The 23,276-nt window shown below is 37.8% G+C and overlaps 1 protein-coding gene across 1 annotated transcript in view; it reads left to right on the forward strand.

Annotated features, from left to right (window-relative positions):
- LOC115893861 (ankyrin repeat domain-containing protein 17-like) overlaps window positions 1–23,276 on the forward strand; it is a 135,400-nt gene that overhangs the window by 81,069 nt on the left and 31,055 nt on the right. Inside the window, 4 exon segments of the mRNA XM_030919086.1 lie at window positions 952–1,105; window positions 17,939–18,095; window positions 22,912–22,970; window positions 22,973–23,058. Coding sequence (XP_030774946.1) covers window positions 952–1,105; window positions 17,939–18,095; window positions 22,912–22,970; window positions 22,973–23,058 — 456 coding nt within the window.

Genomic DNA, 23,276 nt, shown 5'->3' on the forward strand with positions numbered 1-23,276 from the left:
AAAAAAAAAAAATGCTAGTTTAACTTTAAGAATGTTCTTGAAGCGATAAAATTATTAATTTTATAAAAACTCCCCTTTTGAATGCATGTTCTTTGAATATTACTGTGTATAACAAAATGGGAAGTACACATAAAACACTTTTACTGCATACAAAAAGTGTAGTGTTTGTCTGGAGGAAAAATAACTGCTGTGTTTTGAGATGTGAGCTGAGTTAGCCTTTTACCCCCATGAAATGTCATTTTTATGGTAAAGTACAAATGAAAAACTACAGTTGTCAAACTTGGATATTTGGCAAATACTCTTAATCATGTTTTAAGTGAGTCTGTCACTTTAAGGAAAACAACAATACTTGTTGCGGATGATAAAGTTAAGCTTTCAAGCACAAATTAGAATTTTGAAACTTGTTTGCCTAGGCTTGACAGCTTTCCAGTACTTAAAGACTTTTTGGATGAAATCAGTGGTGAGATTAATGTATGTAATTTTTTGATATTGATATTTGTTACTTAATTTCCAATATGGTAAATATCAAGAAAAATAGGGTTTATATAAAGTCCTTGGGAGTACAGTACTTCATTGAGTCCTGAAAGCAAAACATTTAAAAACTGCTGATTTAGTTAGGTCTTCTATTCACAGAGTTTTCACAACCTAAGCATCACACTCAACCCTACATATAACTAATAACCAAATTAAACTAGAAAATAATATTAGGAAAGAAAATTAGGCTGCATATGAGTAAGAAAGTTTTGAATTCTTCCACAAATAGAACTTTCTTCTTTTGTTAATCAACTGGCTTAGATGTCATGTTGAACTTTTTGGGGTTGCATTGTGTTTATCATTGTTAATTATGTTAACATATTTTTTCCCTCCCCTGCTTTCTTTTTATTTCTCTCCCCTCTTTTCCTTTCACTGTTCATTTCTCCCTTCCTCCCTCTTTTTGCATTTGTTTTATAGGTGGAGTCTTTCATTTTGGATCAGGATGATTTGGAAAATCCAATGCTGGAAACAGCTTCCAAGTTGCTCTTATCAGGTACTGCTGATGGTGCAGACCTCAGGACAGTAGATCCAGAAACACAGGCTAGACTGGAAGCTTTACTAGAAGCTGCAGGTATGTACTCTACATAGTAATAAGTCTACCTTATTATGTAAAGTTGCACATGAATCTAATAAAAGCTCTTGTAGTAGAATGATATTGGGTATTTAGAATGATACTATTAATAAAGGTAAATTGATTACTTTCTACTGAATTACATGGAGCATTTTACTAAAGCATATTGTAATTTTCGTTACCAGAGTAAAATCCACGTGCTGCAGTTGACCTTATAGAGAGAGATTTCTTTTTCAGTTGAGTTTGATTATTCATGAATTATGTATTTGTGAATTTGCCTACCTGCAAAAATGCATTTTAACTTCAAAATCAGTACTAGTAGTCTTTCATAGGCATGTGTAAAGCGGTGAAACATCTCAATCACCCTACATGCATGCTTCCAGCAGAAGTCGAACAAAGTGATGCTCTACGTTCTTGTTTCAACTCTCCTGCCATAAATAAGTGTCCTTTTGTGGCCTATTTAATGCCAGGTTTTACACATTTTTGTGATTTTTGTTGATGTTAATTTTTTATTTTTGTGGGTACATAGTAGGTATAAGTATTTGTGGGATACATGCGATATTTTGATACAGGCATGCAATGCATAATAATCACATCAGGGTAAATGGGCTATCCATCACCTCAAGCATTTATCCTTTGTGTTACAAACAACCCAGTTATATTATTTTAGTTATATTTAAATGTACAATTAAATTATTTTTGACCATAGCCACTCTGTTGTGCTAGCACATACTAGGTCTTATTCATTTTTTCTAACTACTTTTTTTTTTTTTGGTACTCATTAACCATCCCCACTTCCCCACCCACACTGCCCCAACTACCCTCCCCAGCCTCTGGTAATCATCCTTCTACTCTATCTTGGCTATTGTTCATAGTGCTGCAATTAACATGGGAATGCAGATACCTCTTCAATATACTGATTTCCTTTCTTTTGGGTGTACACCTAGGAGTGGGATTGCCGGGTCATATGGTAGCTCTATTTTTACTTTTGGGAGGGACCTCCAAACTGTTCTCCATATGGTTGTATTAATTTACATTCTCACCAATAGTGTATGAAGATTCCCTTTGTCCACATCCTCTCCAGCATTTATCATTGCCTGTCTTTTGGCTAAGTCATTTTAACTGGTATAAAATGATATCTCATTGTAGTTTTGATTTTCATTTTTCTGATGATCAGTGATGTTGATACCTTTTGATATGTGTATTTGCCATTTATCGGTCTTCTTTTGAGAAATGTCTGTTGAAATCTTGGGCCCATTTTTGGATCAGATTATTAGATTTTCTTTCTCCTATTGTTTGAGCTCCTTATATATTCTGGTTATTAATTCATTGTCAGCTGGGTAGTTTGCAAATATTTTCTCCCATTCTGTGGTTGTCACTTCAGTTTGTTGATTTTTTTTTTTTTTTTTTTTTTTTTTTTTTGCTGTTCAGTAGCTTTTTAACTTTATGTGATCCCACTTGTCCTTATTTGCTTTAGGAGCCCATTCTTTTATGGTATTACTCAAGAAATCTTTGCCCACTCTAATGTCCTGGGGAGTTTCCCCAATGTTTCCTTTCAGTAGTTTCATAGTAGAGGTCTTAGGTTTAAGTCTTGAATCCATTTTGATTCTATTTTTGTATATGGTGAAAGATTGAGGTCTAGTTTCATTCTTCTGAATATGGATATCCAGCTTTCCCAGCACCATTTATGGAAGAGACTGTTCTTTCCCCACTGGATGTTCTTGGCAACTTTGTCAAAAATGAGTTCGCTATGGATGTATGGATTTATTCCTGGGCTTTCTAGTGTATTCTGGTGGTCTGTATGTGTACTTTTATGCGACAATCATGCCATTTTGGTTACTATAACTCTGTAGTGTAATTTGAAATCAGGTAATGTGTTACTAGTTTTGTTCTTTTTCCTCAGGATACCTTTGACTATTCTGGAACTTTTGAGGTTCCATGTAAATTTTAGGATTGTGATATGGTTTGGCTCTGTGTCCCCACCCGAATCTTACCTTGAATTATAATCCCCCTTATCCCCATGTGTCAAGGGAGGAACCCAGTGGGAAGTGATTGGATCATGGGGACAGCTTGTCCCATGCTGTTCTTGTAATAGTGAATGAGTTCTCACAAGATCTGATTTATAAGGGGCTCTTCTGCTTCTGCTCCTCACACTTCTCTCTCCTGCTCCCATGTGAAGAAGGTCCTTGATCCTTCACCTTCTGCCATGATTGTAAGTTTCCTTAGGCCTCCTAGCCATGTGGAATTGTGAGTCAATTAAACCACTTTTCTTTATAAATTACCCTGTCTCGGGTATTTATAGCAATGTGAAAACAGACCAATATAGCTTGCTTTTTCTATTTCTGTAAAGAATGTCATTAGTATTTTGATAGGAATTGCATTGAATCTGTAAGTTGCTTTGGGTACTATGTACATTTTAACAGTATTGATTTTCCCAACCCATGAACATGGAATATTTTCCCATTTTTTTGTGTGTCCTCTTCAATTTTTTGCGTCAGTGTTTTATAGTTTCCATTGTAGAGATCTTTCCTTTCTTTAAGTTCCTTCCTAGGTATTTTATTTTATTTGTAGCTATTGTAAATGGCATTACTTTCTTGATTTGTTTTTCAGATTGTTGGTTCTTGGCATATAGATATGGTACTGAGTTTTGTATGTTGATTTGTTCCCGGCAACTTTACTGAATTTATCAGTTTTGATTTTTTTTTGGTGAAGTCTTTAGGTTTTTCCAAATACAAGATTATATTATCTGCAAGCAAGGATAATTTGACTTCTTCCTTATCAGTTTTTGTCTGTTTCTTTCTCTTGTCTGATTGCTCTGGCTAGCACTTGCAGTACTGTGTTGAATAGAAGTAGTGAAAGTGGGCATCCTTATCTTGTTCCAGTTCTCGGGGGGGGATGCTTTCAACTTTTTCCCATTTAATATAATGTTGGCTGTTGGTTTGTCATAGATGGCTTTTATTACCTTGAGATAGGTACCTTCTATGCCAATTTTGCTAAAGGTTTTAATCATAAAGGGATGGCTGGATTTCATCAAATGCCTTTTCTGCATCATTGAGATGATCATATGATTTTTGTTTTTAATTCCTTTTATGTGATGTATCACATTTATTGACTTGCATGTATTAAACCATCCCTGCTTTCCTGGTATACCCATTTGATTAAGGTGTATTATCTTTTTGCTATACTGTTGGATTCTGTTAGCTAGTATTTCGTTGAGGATTTTTGCATCTATGTTCATCAGGGATCTGTGGTTTTCTTCCTTCCTTCCTTCTCCCCTCTCCTCCCCTTCCTTCCCTCTCCTTCCCCTCTCCCCTTCCCTCCCCTCCCCTCCTCTCCTTTCTTGGTTTTGGTATTACAGTGATACTGGCTTCGTAGAATGATTTAGGGAGGATTCCCATTTGCCCTGTGGGTTCTGCTGAAGAAAGTTTGTGCCCAGTTGAAATTATTATAAAATTCAGATGGAAGCTTTTTTCACTCTTTGACCCCTCCCTAATTCTGCTTGCTGCCTTCCCTGAGGGCCTCTATCAGATGCAGTTAGGAATGGCTTCCCTGGGCTCAAGTTGGAGACTGGGTGTGCTTACAAGGCTCTTCCCGCTGCTGCTTCTGCCTTTATATTTCATGTGGCTCCCTATATTCATTTTTGTTATAGGTGAGGTTAAATCCTTCTCCCGTGATCTGGATTTTCAGACTCCCCAGTGGACATGTGTGTTTGGAGACACATACTCTCATACTTTGGAAACTCAGTTATTTGACTGTCTCGCAGAATTTGCAGCGATGTGCCACTTCTTTCAGAGAATCTGTGAATTCTCTTGGTTTTCCTGGTAATGTTCCTGCTGTGGTTGTTAGAGCCAGAGTTTATGGTGTGAGTCTCCACATGCTTTTCTGCCCATCCAAGTGAGAGCTGCATGTTACCCTGTTTCCTCTTCTCTCTGCCATCTTTCTCTCTAAGTCCAATGTTTCTTTGTTGATTTTCTCTGTGGAAGATCTGTCCAGTGCTGAAAGTGGAGTGTTAAAGTCTACAGCTATTTTTATATTGGGGTTCTATCTTTCCCTTTAGCTCTAGTATTTGCTTTATATAGCTTGGTGTCCCAGTGTTAGGTGCATATGTATTTAAAATTGTTATATCCTCTTGCTTAATTAACCACTTTGTCATTATATAATGATCTTTGTCTCTTATGTTTTTGTGTTGAAATCTATTTTGTACAATCTAAGTATAGCTACTCTTGCTCTTTTTTCGGTTTCTAGTGGCCTGGAATTTCTTTTTCAATCCCTTTATTTTCACTCTGTGTGTATCTTTATAGGTAAAGTGTGTTTCTTGTAGGCAACAGGTCATTGGGTCTTGTTTTTTATTCATTCAGCCTCTGCATGTTTTTTAATGGTAGTCCTTTAAGTCCATTTACATTCAGTGTTGTTATTGATAAGTGAAGACTTACTCCTGTCATTTTGTTATTTGTTTTCAAGTTGTTTTGTAGTGTTGTCTTCCTTCTTCCTGCCTTTTAGTGAAAGTGATTTTCTCTGGTGATATGCTTTAATTTCTTGCTTTTTATTTTTTGTATCCATTGTATGTTTTTTGATTTGAGGTTACCATGAGGCTTGCAAATACTATCTTAATAACCCATTATTTTAAGCTGATAACAGCCTAACACCACTTCCATAAACAAATTTAACAAGCTAAAAGAAAACCAATGACTCTATACCTTAAGTTTATCCCCCTACTTTTTAACTTTTTGTCATTTCTATTTATATCTTACTGTGCTGCATATGTCTTGAAAAGTTGTTGTAGTTATTATTTTTGATTGGTTAATCTTTTAGTGCTTCTACTTAAGGTAAGAGTTAACACACCACAGTTACAGTGTTATAATATTCTGTGTACTTAATATCATCAGTCGGTTTTGTACCTTCAGATGATTTATTTTTGCTCATTAACATTCTTTTCTTTCTGATTGAAGAAATCTCTTTAGTGTTTCTTGTAGGAGAGAAGTGTCGATGATGAAATCTCTTAACTTTGTTTGTTTGGGAAAGTCCCTCTTTCTCCTTCATGTTAAAGGGATATATTTGCCAAATGTACTATTATAGGATAAAATTTTTTTGCCTTCAACACTTTATTGTCATGCCACTCTCTCCTGGGCTGTAAGGTTTCCACTGAAAAGTCTGCTGCTAGATGTATTGAAGCCCCATTGTATGTTATTTGTGTCTTTTTCTCTTGCTGCTTTTAGGATCCTTACCTCCTTGACCTTTGGAAATTTGATTATTAAGTGCCTTGGGGTAGTCGTCTTTGGGTTAAATCTGCTTGGTGTTCTGTAGCCTTCTTGTACTTAAATTTTGGTATCTTTCTCTAGGTTTGGGAAGTTCTCTGTTACTATACCTTTACCCTATAAACTTTCTACCCCTATCTCTTTCTTTGCCTCCTCTTTAAGTCCAATAACTTTTAGATTTGCCATTTTGAGACTATTTTCTGTATCTTGTAGGCATGCTTCATTCTTTTTTATTCTTTTTTTGTCTGCTTTGACTGTATTTTCAAATAGACTGTCTGCAGGCTCACTAATTCTTTCTTCTGCTTGATCAATTCTGCTATTAAGAGACTCTGATGCATTCTTCACTGTGTCTGTTACATTTTTCAGCTCCAATATTGCTGTTTGATTCTTTTCAGTTATTTCAATCTCTTTGTTAAATTTATCTGATAGAATTCTGATTTCCTTCTCTGTGTTATCTTTTTTTCCTTTGAGTGTCCTTAATACTATTTTGTTTTTTCTTTCTGAAAGGTCACATATCTCTGTTTCTCCAGAATTGGTCCCTGGTGCCTTATATAGTTCATTTGGTGAGGTCATGTTTTCCTTGATGGTCGTGATCCTTGTAGATGTTTGTTGGTGTCTGGGCACTGAAGAATTAGGTATTTATTATAGTCTTCACAGTCTGCGCTTGTTTGTACCTGTCCTTCTTTGGAAGGCTTTCTAAGTATTCAAAGGGACTTGGGTATTGTGATCTAAGCCATGTCTGCATTGGGGAGCACCCCAATCCCAGTATTGCTATGATTTTTATGGATTCATAGAGGTATCACCTTGGTGGTTTTTTGTAAGATCTAGAGGAATTATCTGGATTACCAAGAAGAGACTCTTGTTCTCTTTCTTTCTCCCAAACAAATGGAGTCTCTCTCTCTCTCTCTCTCTCTCTCTCTCTCTCTCTCTCTCTCTCTCTCTCTCTCTCTCTCTCTCTCTCCTGAGCCACCTGGAGCTGGGGTTGGGGTGACACAAGTACTCCTGGGGCCACCACCACTGGGACTGTGCTAGGTGAGACTTGAAGCCAGCAGAGCACTGGGTCTCATTCAATGCCCGTTGTGACTGCTACCTGGCTGCCACCTATGTTTGCTGAAGGCTTTAGGGCTCTACAGTCAGCAGATGGCGAAGCCAGCCAGACTTGTTGTTTTCCCCTTCAGGATGGCAAGTTCCCCTAGGCCCTGAGCTGGTCCAGAGATGCCATCTGGAAGTCAGGGACTGAGGTCAAAAACCTTAGAAATCTATCTGATATTCTATTGTACTGTGTCTTAGCTGGCGCTCAAACCACGATATACAGTCCTTCCCACTCTTCCTCTTTCCACAGGTAAGGAGTCTGAGCCCATGGCCACCACCACCAGAGGCCCACAGGGAGTACTGCCAGGCTACCGCCAATGTGCAGTTAAGGCCCAAGGGCTCTTCAGTCAGCTTGTGATGAAAGCTGCCAGGCCTGAGACTCACCCTTCAGAACAGTGGGCCCCCTCTCTACCAGGACAGCTCCAGAAATGTCATCTAAGTGCCAAGCCTTGGAATAGGAGACCCCAAGAGTCCGCTTTCTACTCAATACCCCTGTCCCACCCCAACTGTGCTCTCACTGTTGCCACCATAGCTGGGAATGTGCTGGTTTTCACATGAAGCTGGTACATCCCAGTCTCAACCTAGGCAGGTGGCATACTACTTGGGTGTCACTGCTGGTTCTTCAGGGCCCAAGGGCTCTTTAGTCAGTAGGTGATGGATCCTTCCAGGGATGGGTTCTTTTCTTCAAGGAAGCAGGTTTCCTTCTGGCACAGGCTGTGTGTAGAAAGGTTGTCCAGGAGCTAGGGTCTGGAATGGAGGCCTCACGAATCTGACTGGTGCCCTATCCTACTGTGGCTAAGTTTGTATCCAAGATGCAAGACCAAGTTGCCTCTGCTCTTTTCTGTCAAGCAGAAGGAAGGGGTCTCTTTTGGAGCCTTAAGCTGTGCTGCCTGAGGTTGGGAGAGGGGTGACTCAAGCACTCCCTTAGCCTCCCAAGTGGTGGCTCAGGAAGTTGCCCGCTCCCCATCCCCCATCCAGTGACGCCAAGTCCATCTTGGCACTAGGACTTGCCTAGGAATTGCAGTCCTGTGGCTTAGACTGCCCCTCAACTTCACTTAGGGCCCCAGAGCACTGCAGCCCATGGTGACAGGGCTTGCTGGAAGTCAAACTTGGACTGCTGGGATGGACAATTCCCTTGTGGCTAGGGCTGGTCCAAATGCTCCCTCCAGGAGCAGGCCTCAACTGAGTTCAGCCTGTTTCTGCTCTCCGCTGTGACAGGGCAGCACTGAGTTCAATGCAAAGGCTCACAGTTGCTGCGCTCTCCCTCTTACAGTTGCACAGTTCTTTGCACCATGTGGGGAGCTGCTAGTGGATTAGGGAGGGGTGTCATTGGCAATTCAAAACTGTCTTTTCTACCCTCTTTAATGCCTGTTTCAGCAATATGAAGTCAAAACCAGGCACTGTGTGTGCTCACCTGATTTTGGGTTCGTATGAAGATGCTCACTTTGTGTTGATAGTTGCCAAACTTGGGGAGGGGTGGGGAGATCACTAGAGCCCCCTATTCAGCCATCTTACTCCATCTATCTTGATGGCGAAGCCAGCCAGACTTGTTTTTTCCCCTTCAGGGTGGCAAGTTCCCGTAGGCCCTGAGCTGTCCAGAGATACTATCTGGGAGCCAGGGACTGAGGTCAAAAACCATTAGAAATCTGTCTGATATTCTATTGTATTGTGTCTTAGCTAGCACTCAAACTATGATGTACAGTCCCTCCCACTCACTGTTTAAAATGGCACCCAAGCAGAGGGCTGTCTAGTGTTCTTAAGTGTGAGAATGCTATGACGTGCCTTTTGGGAAAAATATGTTTCAGGTTCAGGCATGAGTTTTACTGCTGTTGGCTGTGAGTTAAATGTTAATGAATTGACAACATATATTAAATAAGTTATATTTTACACCATGGAATGCCATGCAGCCATAAAAAAGAATAAAATCATGTCCTTTACAGTAACATGGATGCAGCTGGAGCCCATTATCCTAAGTGAATTAATGCAGGAACAAAAAACCAAATGCCACGTTCTTTCTTATAAGTGGGAGCTGAACATTGAGTACACATGGACACTAAGAAGGGAACAGTAGACACCAGGGCCTACTTGAGAATGGGAGGAAGGTGAGAATTGAAAAGTTCCTTATCGGATTCTATGGTCATACCTCGGTGATGAAATAATCTGTACCCTGAACCCCCCACAACATGCAATTTACCCATGTAACCAACTTGCATGTATACCCGCTGTACCTAAAATAAAAGTTGGAAGGACACACACAAAAAAGGAACATTTAAACAGAAACACACATAAAACAGGGTTATGTGCATTAATGACAATGCTGTGGCCAGGGGCTGGCTAACGCTGTATTTCTCCCAGGAGCAGTCGTTGAGTATAGTATTTGCTAATTCCGTGTTTCTAGCAACTTAACATAACTACTATGAATAACTGAATAATGAGAATTGATGATATATAATTTTCCCCACTTGTTTGTTAGAGACTGTAGGCTGAAACTTTCTCATGTGAATCATTGTGATATTTTTGTGAAGTGGATCATTATGTTATCCCCATAGGAACAATGTTTTAATTAGGGAGTATACACACACACATATATATACACAGACACACACACACACACAAAGATTTAGCACTATATATCATATCTTAAATATAAGGAGGTGATAATGAAATATCTGTAATCATTTTAAAGACATATATTTTCTTAAGTTTTGTAAAGTAGACATAAATACACTATGAACACTAATTGTTCATGGTTTAAGAACCCCAGTGCACTACCTATTATACATACAATGCATAATAAAGTAAACTGCTACTTTATTATAGCGTAAAACTGACATAATACTGTTCAATAATCCTTTCAGTAAACATCTTGTAATACAGTATTTAAATATTTGAAGGACTCATGGTTAAACTTGATTTCTATCCAGGTAAAATTCTAGAATGGATTATTAAAAGGATCTTAACCAAATAGACTTGAAAACATAATAAGGGCATGTGCACAGTCCTGTCTTGGAGTATAGAAAGCTATTTGTACAGAAGAGTAGAGACCTAATTTAGCATTTTCCAGCAATTTGACATTGCTCTAGAAGTTTATGAGAGAGAAATGCGGATTATGAAATTACTTAAAAATATGCCTCAGAGGAGCAGGGAATGTTTCTCCTGAAGACAAGAAGACTTAGGTTAAATAAAGTATTCTTCAAATGCTTAAAAGACTGTCATATAGATTTGTTTTCTATGGCCCCAAGAGGCACAACAAGATTCAAAGAGGTTACATGGAAGTAGATTTTACATAAAAGCTGATTTTTGGAGATAAGGTACCTTTTCATACAATGCAAATAGTTGCTTCATTTTTCTAAGTTGTGTAATTATTTCTATTTTTTATATTTTCTTTCTTTCTTTCTTTCTTTCTTTCTTTCTTTCTTTCTTTCTTTCTTTCTTTCTTTCTTTCTTTATTTTTATTATACTTTAAGTTCTAGGGTACATGTGCATAACGTGCAGGTTTGTTACATATGTTTACTTATGCCATGTTGGTGTGCTGCACCCATCAACTCGTCAGCACCCATCAATTCATCATTTATATCATGTATAACTCCCCAATGCAATCCTTCCCCCCTCCCCCCCCCATGATAAGCCCCAGTGTGTGATGTTCCCCTTCCCGAGTCCAAGTGATCTCATTGTTCAGTTCCCACCTATGAGTGAGAACATGCGGTGTTTGGCTTTCTCTTCTTGTGATAGTTTGCTAAGAATGATGGTTTCCAGCTGCATCCATGTCCCTACAAAGGACGCAAACTCATCCTTTTTTATGGCTGCATAGTATTCCATGGTGTATATGTGCCACATTTTCTTAATCCAGTCTGTCACAGATGGACATTTGGGTTGATTCCAAGTCTTTGCTATTGTGAATAGTGCCACAATAAATATACGTGTGCATGTGTCTTTGTAGTAGAATAATTTATAATCCTTTGGGTATATACCCAGTAGTGGGATGGCTGGGTCATATGGTACATCTAGTTCTGGATCCTTGAGGAATCGCCATACTGTTTTCCATAATGGTTGAACTAGTTTACAGTCCCACCAACAGTGTAAAAGTGTTCCTATTTCTCCACATCCTCTCCAGCACCTGTTGTTTCCTGACTTTTTAATGATTGCCGTTCTAACTGGTGTGAGATGGTATCTCATTGTGGTTTTGATTTGCATTTCTCTGATGGAGAGTGATGATGAGCATTTTTTCATGTGTCTGTTGGCTGTATGAATGTCTTCTTTTGAGAAATGTCTGTTCATATCCTTTGCCCACTTTTGGATGGGGTTGTTTGTTTTTTTCTTGTATATTTGTTTGAGTTCTTTGTAGATTCTAGATATTAGCCCTTTGTCAGATGAGTAGATTGCAAAAATTTTCTCCCATTCTGTAGGGTGCCTGTTCACTCTGATGGTAGTTTCTTTTGCTGTGCAGAAGCTCTTTAGTTTAATTAGATCCCATATATTTTCTTTATGGTAGCTAACAAGCTAGCATTCCCCCTACTTCCCTTCCTTTCTTTCTCCACCTCTCTTTCACTTTTCGTCTCCCTCACTCCTTTATTTCCTTCCCTTTTTAAATGGAAATTTCCATATACAAATCTAAGAGAAGAGCGTAATGAAACCTCTGTATGTTTATCCATCATCCAGCTTCAGCAGTCTTCAGTGTACAGGCAGTCTTTTTTCATATCTGCCTATTATCACCTTGCTGACATCTCCACCTATGTTAATTTAAAGCAAATCTAAGTACCATACCATTTCATATATAAAAATTTTAGTATGTATCTGTAAATTAAGAGTGTTTAAAAAGAAATATAGCCATAATACTATTTCAGATTTAAAGGAAAAAAAAAGGAATTCCTTAATATTGCCAGTATCCTGTCAGTGTTGAGATTTCTTCAATTATTTTCTATCTTTTTACAGTTGTTTTAAATCAGGATCCAAACAAGGTTTACATAGTTTTAATGTTAATTATTTTTCTTAAATATGTACACATACTATGTACCCATAAAATTAAATTTTTTTTAAAAATTGTCTTAAGTTTAATCATAACAGTTCCTCTTTTTTTTTTCTGTTTATTTGTTGAAGAAATAGTCACTTCTCTCACTTTATGGATTGTGGCAGTTGTGCTTTTGTGTGTTGTATTTCCTATTTTAGATCCAGATACTTGATCAGATTCAGATTTATTCTGATTTTGGCAAGAATAGACATTCATAATGCTGTGTATTTCCTTATGTATCACATAGGCACTGTCTGGTTGGTTCTCTTTTTGTGATGTTGAGATTGAACAAGGTTTAGGTATCCAATATGTTTCTTGAGAAAGGATGCTTGAGAGGTAAAAATTTTTTAGACCATCTGAAAATGCCTTTCTTACTATCCTTATACTTGATAGTTTAGCTAGGTATAGAGTTCCAGTTTAAAAAATCACTCTCAGACCTTTAAAGTTACTAAACTTCTGGTGTTGCCACACTTATTTATAACTTAACCCTGTCTCTGTACCATTTGTCCCTGTTCTCCTTCTCCAAAGCTTTATAATTTTGGCATTATAAAATTTCAGTCTCATTTTCAATACTTTGGCTGGCTTTTCATATTTAAGATTTTCTTCAGATGTCTGGTGATCTTTTGGTTCTGTTTTTAGTCTAGCAATGCCATAAAAAGCTAAATTGGAAAATCTGGATGCATGTTTTGTTGGTGCATTTCACTATACAGCATGGATTCGTTTTCTATTGCAGCATAACAATTTACCATAAATACAGTGGTGTGAAACAACACCCATTTATTATCTCTTAAATTTCTGTGAGCCAGACATCTGGGGACAGTGTGACTGGATTCTCTTGCTTGTGGTCTCAAGGCTGAAATCAGCTATCCTATATTCCTTATCTGTAGGCTGTGGGTGAACATTTACTTCCAAATTTATTGTTTTTGGTAGCAGGATTTAGTTCCTTGCAATTGTAGAACCAAGATCCTGATTTTTTTATGGGCTGTCATCTCCATAAGGTTGCCCACATTCTTTGACATGTGGCACCCTCCATCTTTAAGTCAGCAGTGGCAAGTAGAATCCTTCTTGTGCTTTTAATCTCTGACTTCCTTATCTCCAACCAGCCAAAGAAATGTCTGCCTTTCACAAGCTCATTTGATTGGGTCAGGCCCACCAGGATAACCTCGCTGTGTTTAAGTCAACAATGCCATGTAATATAACTTAATTTTGGGAGTAAAATTTGTCAAATTCACAGTCCCAAGATTGTAGGATGTGTACATCAGGGACAGGTAACCTTGGGATCATTTTATTAGACACACACCTGTCAGTGTTTATCTTCTGAATAATGAACCCAGCTACCATAATTCTGGGAGCTGACAGTGGGAATGGGGCTGAGGATCTCACTACTTATCATGTAAACTTTCACTTAATGCTTTTATGTAGTACTTCATGTCATCCTCCTGTATACCTGATGTCTCCTAGTCCAGGGCCTTTCTAGTTTGGTTTCTTTAGAGAATGATCACCTGGCTGTTTAGTTTGGCAATGAAGACTCATGTCTGATTACTCCTCACAAGTGTTCGGCTATTCTCCTTTTTTTCTAACCAAAACCTCACCCCTGTGTCTGGTACATCTAATACCTGACTCCTGTTGGGCTAGTGGTCTGTTTTTCTTTTGATAGTGGTGTTTCAGTTTATTCTGTTCTATAAGTTAGTTACATCTCTGGTTTACTTTGTCTTCATACATTTTAGCTTATATATTTAGCTTATATACAAATTTTTCCTAGTTTTATCATAGAAGGAGCTTCTCTTGCATTTTAGCCCTCTGAGCAAGTTCTAAGAGGAAAATAATTATGCATTCAATTATCTTAAAATCAGATAATATTTAATAAGTTTAATGGTGTTAGTAATATTATTAAGTTTTATTATGAAGTAATAATATAAATAATATTTTAATGTGTCCTCTATCTGAATTTCTGTGGTTCTGTTGTTCAGTTGATTAAATGAGAGAATTTGGAAATAAGAATCTGGTCATTTTGTTCTTTTTATTTTTGTTTTTTGTTTTGTTTTGGAGAGAGTCTCGTTCTGTCGCCCAGGCTGGAGTGCAGTGGCACTGATCTTGGCTCACTGCAACCTTCACCTCCCAGGTTCAAGCGATTCTACTGCCTCAGCCTCCCAAGTAGCTGGGACTGTAGGCGCACACCACCACATCCAGCTGATTTTGTGTATTTTTAGTAGAGATGGGGTTTTACCATGTTGCCCAGGATGGTCTCGAACTCCTGAGCTCAGGAAATCCGCCTGCCAAGTAGTAGGATTACAGGCGTAAGCCACTGCACCCAGCCCTTTTCTGTTTTTTGATCTTCACTTTAATATTCAATAGCTGGAGAAGACCAGAAAAAAGTAGAATCACCATAATTCAGGGTAGCTAGAATTAATTTTTGATTACTGTTAATTAATTTGAAAGATTACCATCTCTGTCTTTGGTTTCTTCCTAGTTATCTTTATTAAAATAGTTACCTTTACTTATGAAGATACAAGAAGTTCATAAAGATTTAAAGTGAGATTTCCTTTTTTTTTTCTTTTTGAAACAATGGTTAGTTTTTACTGAGCCAGATCTGTCCTCTTGCCTAGTTCCTGTTGCTATCACTGACAAATATTTGTTATATAGTAATCTTGGATGGCTGAAAAATTGGAGCTAATTTTTTTCATGTGGAAATTCTTCTGTGATCTTGATCTCAATAGTGCCTTCATATATTTAACCAAAAGATGATCTATTAAATATTGTAGTAGATTCAGAATATAGTATGACTTTTAATATTAGTGACATAAATTATCAGACCAAGACAATTTTTATTCTTTGTACATCTTAATTGTAGCCGGTATGAAATTTGACTACTCTGAACATTTTTTTATGGCTATAATCATAAAGGCTTCTTGGCAGATTTATTTTTGGTTTTGTGAGATATAACATTTGATATGTTAGTTTTTTTATTAAAGAAAAGCATAAAAACATACCTAAAAGTACTAATCTAAAAATATTCAGGACGGCAAAAGAAAAAAATATTTTAAAGGCAGAGATGGTTAATAACCACCTATGTGAGACCTAATTGTTGCTTTTGCAGATATCTCTATAAAGCATGCTTACCCCTAACCTTTTTATTCTAACTTGGTGCTTAATCTAGGCTGCCTACTTTATTATAAAGTGCTCTATAAAAGTATACACTTTCAGAACTTTAAACATGAAACTTATGTGATATTATTGAACACCTTTCACTGTTATGTACTTATCTGTGCAGATATGTTTATTACCAAGTGAGTGGTCCTTTTTGTTTTAGTTAACTAGTTTGTTGTAAAACCTATAATAGCCTTTCTTTAATGTGCATCGGAATCATATGGGGATCTTTTTTAAAATGCAGGTTTTGGATCAGTACATCATAGGGCCTGAGATTCTGCATTTCTGACAAGCTCCCAAGCGATAGCAGTGCTTCTATTCAGTGGACCACATGTTGGATAGCAGGGTTCTGTAATATCCATCATAACATTAGAGGTAAAGGTTTTTAATCCTAGCTGTTTATCAGAATTGCCTTAGAGCCTTTAAAATATATAGATGCCAGCCACTGCTTTCTACTTACTGAATTGGATCCCCAGATGTAGAAAAGCTCAGCATCTATATATTTGAAAAGCACTACAGGGGGCTGGATCACACCTGTAAACCTAGCCCTTTGGGAGGCCGAGGCATGTGGATCACTTAAACGAGGAGTTCAAGACCAGCTTGGGCAACATATTGAGACCCTGTCTCTACCAAAAAGCCAAAACAAAACAAAACATAAAACAATTAGCCAGGCATGATGACCCGTGCCTGTGGTCCCAGGTGCTCAAGAGGCCAAAGTCGGGGCCGAGCCTGGGAGGTCGAGGCTGCAGTGAACCATGATCATGCCACTGTACTCCAGCTTGGGCAACCGGGTGAGACCCTATCTTAAAATAAAAGCAAAAAAAGTACCACAAGTGATGCTGATGGGCAGCTTCTATTAAGCACCACTGAATTAAAATAATAAAAGTTAGGGGTAAGAATGCATCATGCTTTATAGGGATATCTGAAAGAGCAACAGTTAGGTTTCATGTAGATGGTTACTAGCCATCTCTGCTTTTGATTTTTTTTTTTTTTTTTTTTTTTTTTTAGTTTTGCAGTTCTGAATGGTTTTCAGATTAGTACTTTCAGATGATTTAAGAATATGTGGTAAGTTGTAGACATAACTCATTTATAGCTTATTTTTATATATAGTCTAGAATGCCTTTTTAGGCCATATTTTGTTCACAGGTGATAGCCTAGTAAACATTTTTAAGCAAAAATGGACATTGGTCCGATGCAGTGGTTTACACCTGTAATTGGGAGCACTTTGGGAGGCTGAGGTGGGAGGATCACTTGAGATTAGGAGATCTAAACTACCCTACACAACATAATGAGACCCTACCTCTACAAGAAAGTTTAAAAATTAGCTGGGTGTCCTGCTGTGGTGGCTCACACCTATAATCTCAGTACTTTAGGATGCTGAGGCAGGAGGATTCCTTATGCCCAGGAGTTCGAGACCAGCCTTGTCAATGCAGTGGGACCCCGATTCCTCCAAAAAGTAAAATAATTAACCAAGCATGGTAGTACACACCTGTAGTCCCAGCTACTTGGGAGCCTGAGACAGGAAGATTTTGAACCCAGGATGATGAGGCTGCAGTAAACTGTAATCGTGCCATGCACCCAGCCTGGGTAACAGAGCGAGACCCTGTCTAAATAAAAAAAAAGAAGAAAGAAAAGTTAGCCTAGTGTGGCAGTGTGAGCCTATAGTTCCAGCTACTGGGAGGCTGAGTTGGGCAGATCACTTGAGCCCAAGAGTTCAAGACTGCAGTGAACTATGACTATGCCACTGTACTCCAGCTTGGGTGACAGAATAAAATCCTGTCTCGAAAAAAAAAATAATATTAATTAAAAAAAATAAAATGTAGACATTTACCAAATCATAGAGATGTTGCTAGCTTCTGGCACTACTGGCGTCAATGAGTCAAAAATAATTTTATCAGGACTCTGTCCCCTTCTCTTTCTGTGTCTCTGTTCTCCTCTATGTTGACTTTATTTTGGGCAGTCTTTTTCTGTATGTGGTGACAAAAGTGGCTAAATAGCTTATGACTCACATCTTACCAATTTAGCAACCTTTGAATATACGTTCTCTCAAAGATATGACAGAGCCTAATTGTCCCATCATAGGCTAAAGACCCATTTCTGGCACCAGAGGGTCACAGGATCAAGTACCTATGAACCACACGGAATAAATAAGATTATTAGAAAACTGGTGAAGAGTGATTCCTCAAAAGATGCTGGGCAGCCGATATATATGTCTACTCTACCATTTGGAGGTTATTTGTTAACATACACAGTGTAGCTTTAAGTAACTTGAATTTTGCTTTGTTTCTCCCTTTTGGGTGTGTCCATATTGGTGCGAAAATAAAATAATAGGAATAGGCAAATTGTCCACGGCTGATGGTAAAGCCTTTGCAGATCCTGAAGTACTCCGGAGGTTGACATCGTCTGTTAGTTGTGCGTTGGATGAAGCTGCTGCTGCACTTACCCGTATGAGAGCTGAAAGCACAGCAAATGCAGGGCAGTCGGACAAGTAAGTACATTTTTGCTGCAACCAGTATGAATTCATTTTCTTAAAAATAATAGCAAATAGCTAACATTTACTGAGCATTTATTTTGTGCCTGGCTGGCACTGTGTTAACCACTTGACATCTGATGTCTTATTTAGATTCACAAAAACTTTATAAGGTATAGATTTTGTTTTTACTCTCATTTTACAGATAAAAAGTTAGAGAGGTGAGTAACTTAAGATCAAATAGATAATAAGTGGGAGAGCACCAGTGTCTTTCTGACTGCAAGACTGAGGCCTAGTCAATATGTTATAAAAGACTTTTTGCTTATTTAGATTTTTTTTTTTTAATGTGTTGGTGACAAGTAAATGTTTTACAATTAGGCCATTTTCCAGTTCATTTGCATAGTTCTGAACATTTTAAAGGGTGAGGCTTTTATTTGTTTATTTGCTTTATGAAGTCTTAAAGGAAGTCGTAGATCTAGTTCCTGTAACTTGAATGTGAGTCCAGGGACTTTATTATTTTATATCCTATAATTCCTTGTATACAGATAGTACTTTACAGTTAGTAAGGGCTCAGTAAATGTTTTGTGACATGACATTTTAAGCTGTTCTGAAGATGTTATCCAATAAAAATCACACCATCTCATATATAAACACAATTATGGATGTATATTAAAAAATGGAAGCCAGGCGCGGTGGCTCACGCCTGCAATCTCAACACTTTGGAGGCCAAGACAGGAGGGTCACCTGAGTTCAGGAGTTCAAGACCAGCCTGACCAACATGGAGAAACCCCGTCTCTATTAAAATACAAAAATTAGCCAGGTGTGGTGGCGCATGCCTGCAATTCCAGCTACTCGGGAGGCTGAGGCGGGAGAATCGCTTGAACCTGGGAGGTGGAGGTTTTGGTGAGCCGAGATTGCACCATTGCACTTTAGCCTGGGCAACAAGAGCGAAATTCCGTCTCCAAAAAAAAAAAAGAGTGACAAGAAAAATGGATAGATAGTTCAAGGAAGCAGCTAGAAAAGAATCATTAATACATGTTACCATTTTCAACCCTTGGTGGCTTCTTTTTGCCTCCTCTAATAAAATGAAGCCATTTTATTTATTTTAGCAATTGCCTTAAAACAATTGAGAACATCTGAATATTCTGTTGTATTTGGGTTTAGAGAGTAAATTATAGCATTTAAGAATTCTCTTTTGTCTATCGGTGTTTTCATACAACATTTTTAAGAGTATAAAAGAGAGGTTATATAGTATTAACAAGGTCATGAATTTGCTGTTTCTCTTGGCTCTTTATTAGTGTTCATTCATCTAGATTTTTGTGTCTGTATTAACTTGCTTTACCATTCTTCTCGTAGGTTAACTCCCTTCTTCAGTTAACCTCGGTTTCTATTCCATAGTAAATGTTCGGTTTTACTAGCCTAAAATATTATTGGTTATCTCCAAATATTTTTTAATGTGGTGCCTGCTAAGATTGGCAAGAGAGAAAATTAAAAACACCATGAAGGGTATACTAAAACCAGTTAAAGCAGGAAATAGAATACAAAAATAAAAAGTCACAGATTATTTTGCATTGAAAATACTGGAATTTAACAGAAAAAAATAGAACATATTTGTGACAATTATATTTATTCAACAAAGTTTGAGAAAGATGATAGACTTATGTGCAGTGAGTACTGTGTGCCACATTTTTATATTAGTTAAGGACAGTGCCATGTGCGAGGCTTAATATACCCTTTGCCCACAAGTTCTTAAGTTCAGCTGTTACTAGAGTAGATCCTCTAAGGTTGTTTTAAAGCTGGTATACACACGTGGAAATAGTATGAAAAATTCAAATGATAATGTAGATTAGGGTATATGCATAAATAAGTGAAAGAGACAGAGACTACTTTGAAAGAGAGAAAAGGTACGCACTTATACAGGAAATGTCTTACGGGAAGGATTTGTCCTAAACATGCTTAAAAATTATAGAGAGCATTGAGTCTAGGGACTGTCAGTGTCCTGTGAAATAGGAAATCAGAAGAGATGTTTAAAAGACAAATTTATTTAGTACTGGTTGAGACCTTCACTTTTTGTAAGGGGAAAATATAATTAACATGTAAATAAAATATATAGTATGGCACATAATAAAATAATAACTATGGGAAAAATTTAAAGGAAAGTACTAAGGCAGTGGTTGGATTGGAGGTTATCTTAGTTCATTTTCTGTTGCTTGTAACAGGATTCCTGAAACTGGGCAAGAAAAGAATTTATTTCTTACATTTATGGAGGCTGAGAGAAGTCCATGGTCAAGGGGCTGCATTTGGTGAGAGCCTTCTTGCTGGCAGGGACTCTCTGCAGAGTCCTGAGGCAGCACAGGCCATCACATGGCAAGTAGGCTAAGTGTGCTAGTTCAGGTTTCTCTTCCTTTTATAAAGCCTACCCAGTCTCACTCCATGATAACTAATTAATTCATTTACCCATTAATCCATTAATTCATGAATGGGTTAACCGATTCATGAAGACAAAGCCCCCATGACTCAGTCACGTCTTAAAGGCCCTACCTCTCAATATTGCCACATTTGGGATTAAATTTCACATGACTTTTGGAGGAGGACAAAATAAACCATAGCAGAGGTCATGTTACATTTTTTAATAGCATGGTCAAGGACATCCTCACTTAAAATGATGGCTTTCTAGGAAAGACCTGAAATAGGGAAGAGAGTGAGACATGTCTGAGAGAGGAGCTGTCTTGGCACAGGAAGAGCAAATGCAAATATTTGGAGGTTGGAGCTTATTTAGCGTATGTGATGAATAGCAAGAAGACCAATGTGGCCAAAGTGGAAGGAATAAGGGTGAGAGAGTAGGAGATAAAGCCAGAGAAGTAAAAGGGAGAGGAATACCTGCCACAGGGCAAATCTTGTAAGGATTTCGGCTTTTACTGTGAGTGACATTATAGGCCAGTGGAGGGTTCTGAGTAGAGGAATGACGTGTTCTACTTTTCTTTTCTTTTTTTTTTTTGAGACAAAGTCTCGCTCTGTCACCCAAGCTGGAGTGCAGTGGTGCCATCCTGGCTCACTGCAACCTCTGCCTGGTGGGTTCAAGCTGTTCTCCTGCCTCAGCCTCCCAAGTAGCTGGGACTATAGGCAAACACTGCCATGCCCAGCTAATTTTTTTGTATTTTTAGTAGAGACGGAGTTTCACTGTGTTAGCCAGATCACTCGATCTCCTGACCTCATGATCTCCCCGCCTCAGCCTCCCAAAGTGCTGGGATTACAGGCATGAGCCACCGCGCCCGGCCAACATGTGCTACTTTCCTTTACAGAAGATCTCTCTGGTTGCCTTGTTGAAAAGAGCCTGAAGGAGAGCAAGTAGTGTGAAGGCAAGGAGACTGGTTTAGGAGGCTTTGCCGTATCTGAGACAAAGATGTTGGTCTTAAATCTGAGTGATGGTAATAACAGAGGTATAGAAAAGTGATTATCTGTAGGTGCCTTTAGTATTTGAATTGAAAGGGCCATATTTTAAGAGAATAATAAAAGAATTGAGTTATATTTGAAATAAAAAGAATATTAACAGCCCTGGATTTAGTTTTAGGATTATTTTATACAAAAGTGAGAATCTTTAGAAATGTCTACAATTGGAATTGTTTTGGTAAGTTTATGGGGCATACACTTTTCTCTCAGTTTAATGTCTTGTTACTCCACTTTTTCCACTCTCATTTTGCTTGAGTTCAGCTTTTTCTTTGCCTGGATTTGAAACTTCTCCCAAAATTTGATTGTATGAGTAAATACTTCCAAAACCAAAACCAAAAAAGGCTCATCAGTTATTCATTTATTAGTATTACATTCTCCCATCTTTTCTGTCTGATTTCCCTTTACTTGATGGAAGGACTCACATAGATCTTTACAATTAGTAGAAGTTTTGCCCAGTTTTACTTTTTAATTAAATTTTATAAAAAATTTTCTACTGACGAAACAAAAGAAGTATAATTATGACCTGTTATTTGTGTGTGATTTCTATAAACTTTTATGTTTTAAAATTTTATGTTCTTTCTTTCACTTACCAGTAAATTAGACTTTATCCTTCAGTTGCATAACTGAAAACATTTTGGAATATTGATAATTTTAATTCAGTGCCATTGATATGTAGATTGTAAAAAACTCAGTGAATTCAATCATCTTTGGCTTTTTTGTTATGAATCATACTGAAATAACCATCCTTGTTGAGCACTAAGGTTAGCATTAGCCTATTCTCACTCTGCTATAAAGAACTACCTGAGACTGGATAATTTATGAAGAGAAGAGGTTTAATTGACTCAAAGTTCCACAGGCTGTACAGGAAGCATAGCGGGGAGGTCTCAGAAACCTTACAATCATGGTGGAAGGCAAAGGGGAAGCAAGCATGTCTTACCATAGTGCAGCAGGAGAGAGAAAGAGAGCAAAGATCTTTTAAACAACCAGATCTCATGAGAACCTCCCTCATTATCATGAGAACAGCAAGGGGGAAATCTGCTGCCATGATCTAATCACCTCCCACCAGGTCCCTCCCCCAACACTGGTGATACAATTCAACATGAGATTGGGTGGGGACATAGAGCCAAACCATATAACTATAGAGATTTGACATAAATATCCAATACTCTGGCTGGGTGTGGTTGTTCACATCTGTAATCCTAGTGCTTGAGGCCAGGAGTTTAAGGCTGCAGTGAGCTGATTGCATCACTGTACCCACTCCTGGGTGACAGAGCAAGACTCTGTTTTCTAAACAGCAAAAAACAAAACAACCAAAAACAATATTTACGCTGTGCAATTTTTTAATATTCTATATTCTGGTATTGTGATATTCTTTCCCTAATAGCCGCAGTTTGGCAGAAGCCTGTTCAGAAGGAGATGTAAATGCTGTGCGAAAGTTACTTATTGAGGGCGAAGTGTAAATGAACACACAGAGGAAGGGGAGAGCCTCCTTTGCTTAGCTTGTTCTGCTGGATACTATGAGCTTGCACAGGTTCGTATTATCAAAATAAGCTTATTTGTTGTTTTTTATAAAACTGGCTTGCTTACTAAGGAAATAATAAAATAAATCTTTCCAACCATTTGGATTATTTCAACAAATAGTTTTGTTAGATAAATTTTGTGTGCTAAAGCTCTTTTACTACAACTAGGTAGACATTATATAAATACATACGTTCAAAATTTTTTGATGATTATCATTTCTTAATATCT

Source organism: Rhinopithecus roxellana, chromosome 2 (assembly GCF_007565055.1).
Source record: "Rhinopithecus roxellana isolate Shanxi Qingling chromosome 2, ASM756505v1, whole genome shotgun sequence".
NCBI lineage: Eukaryota > Metazoa > Chordata > Mammalia > Primates > Cercopithecidae > Rhinopithecus > Rhinopithecus roxellana.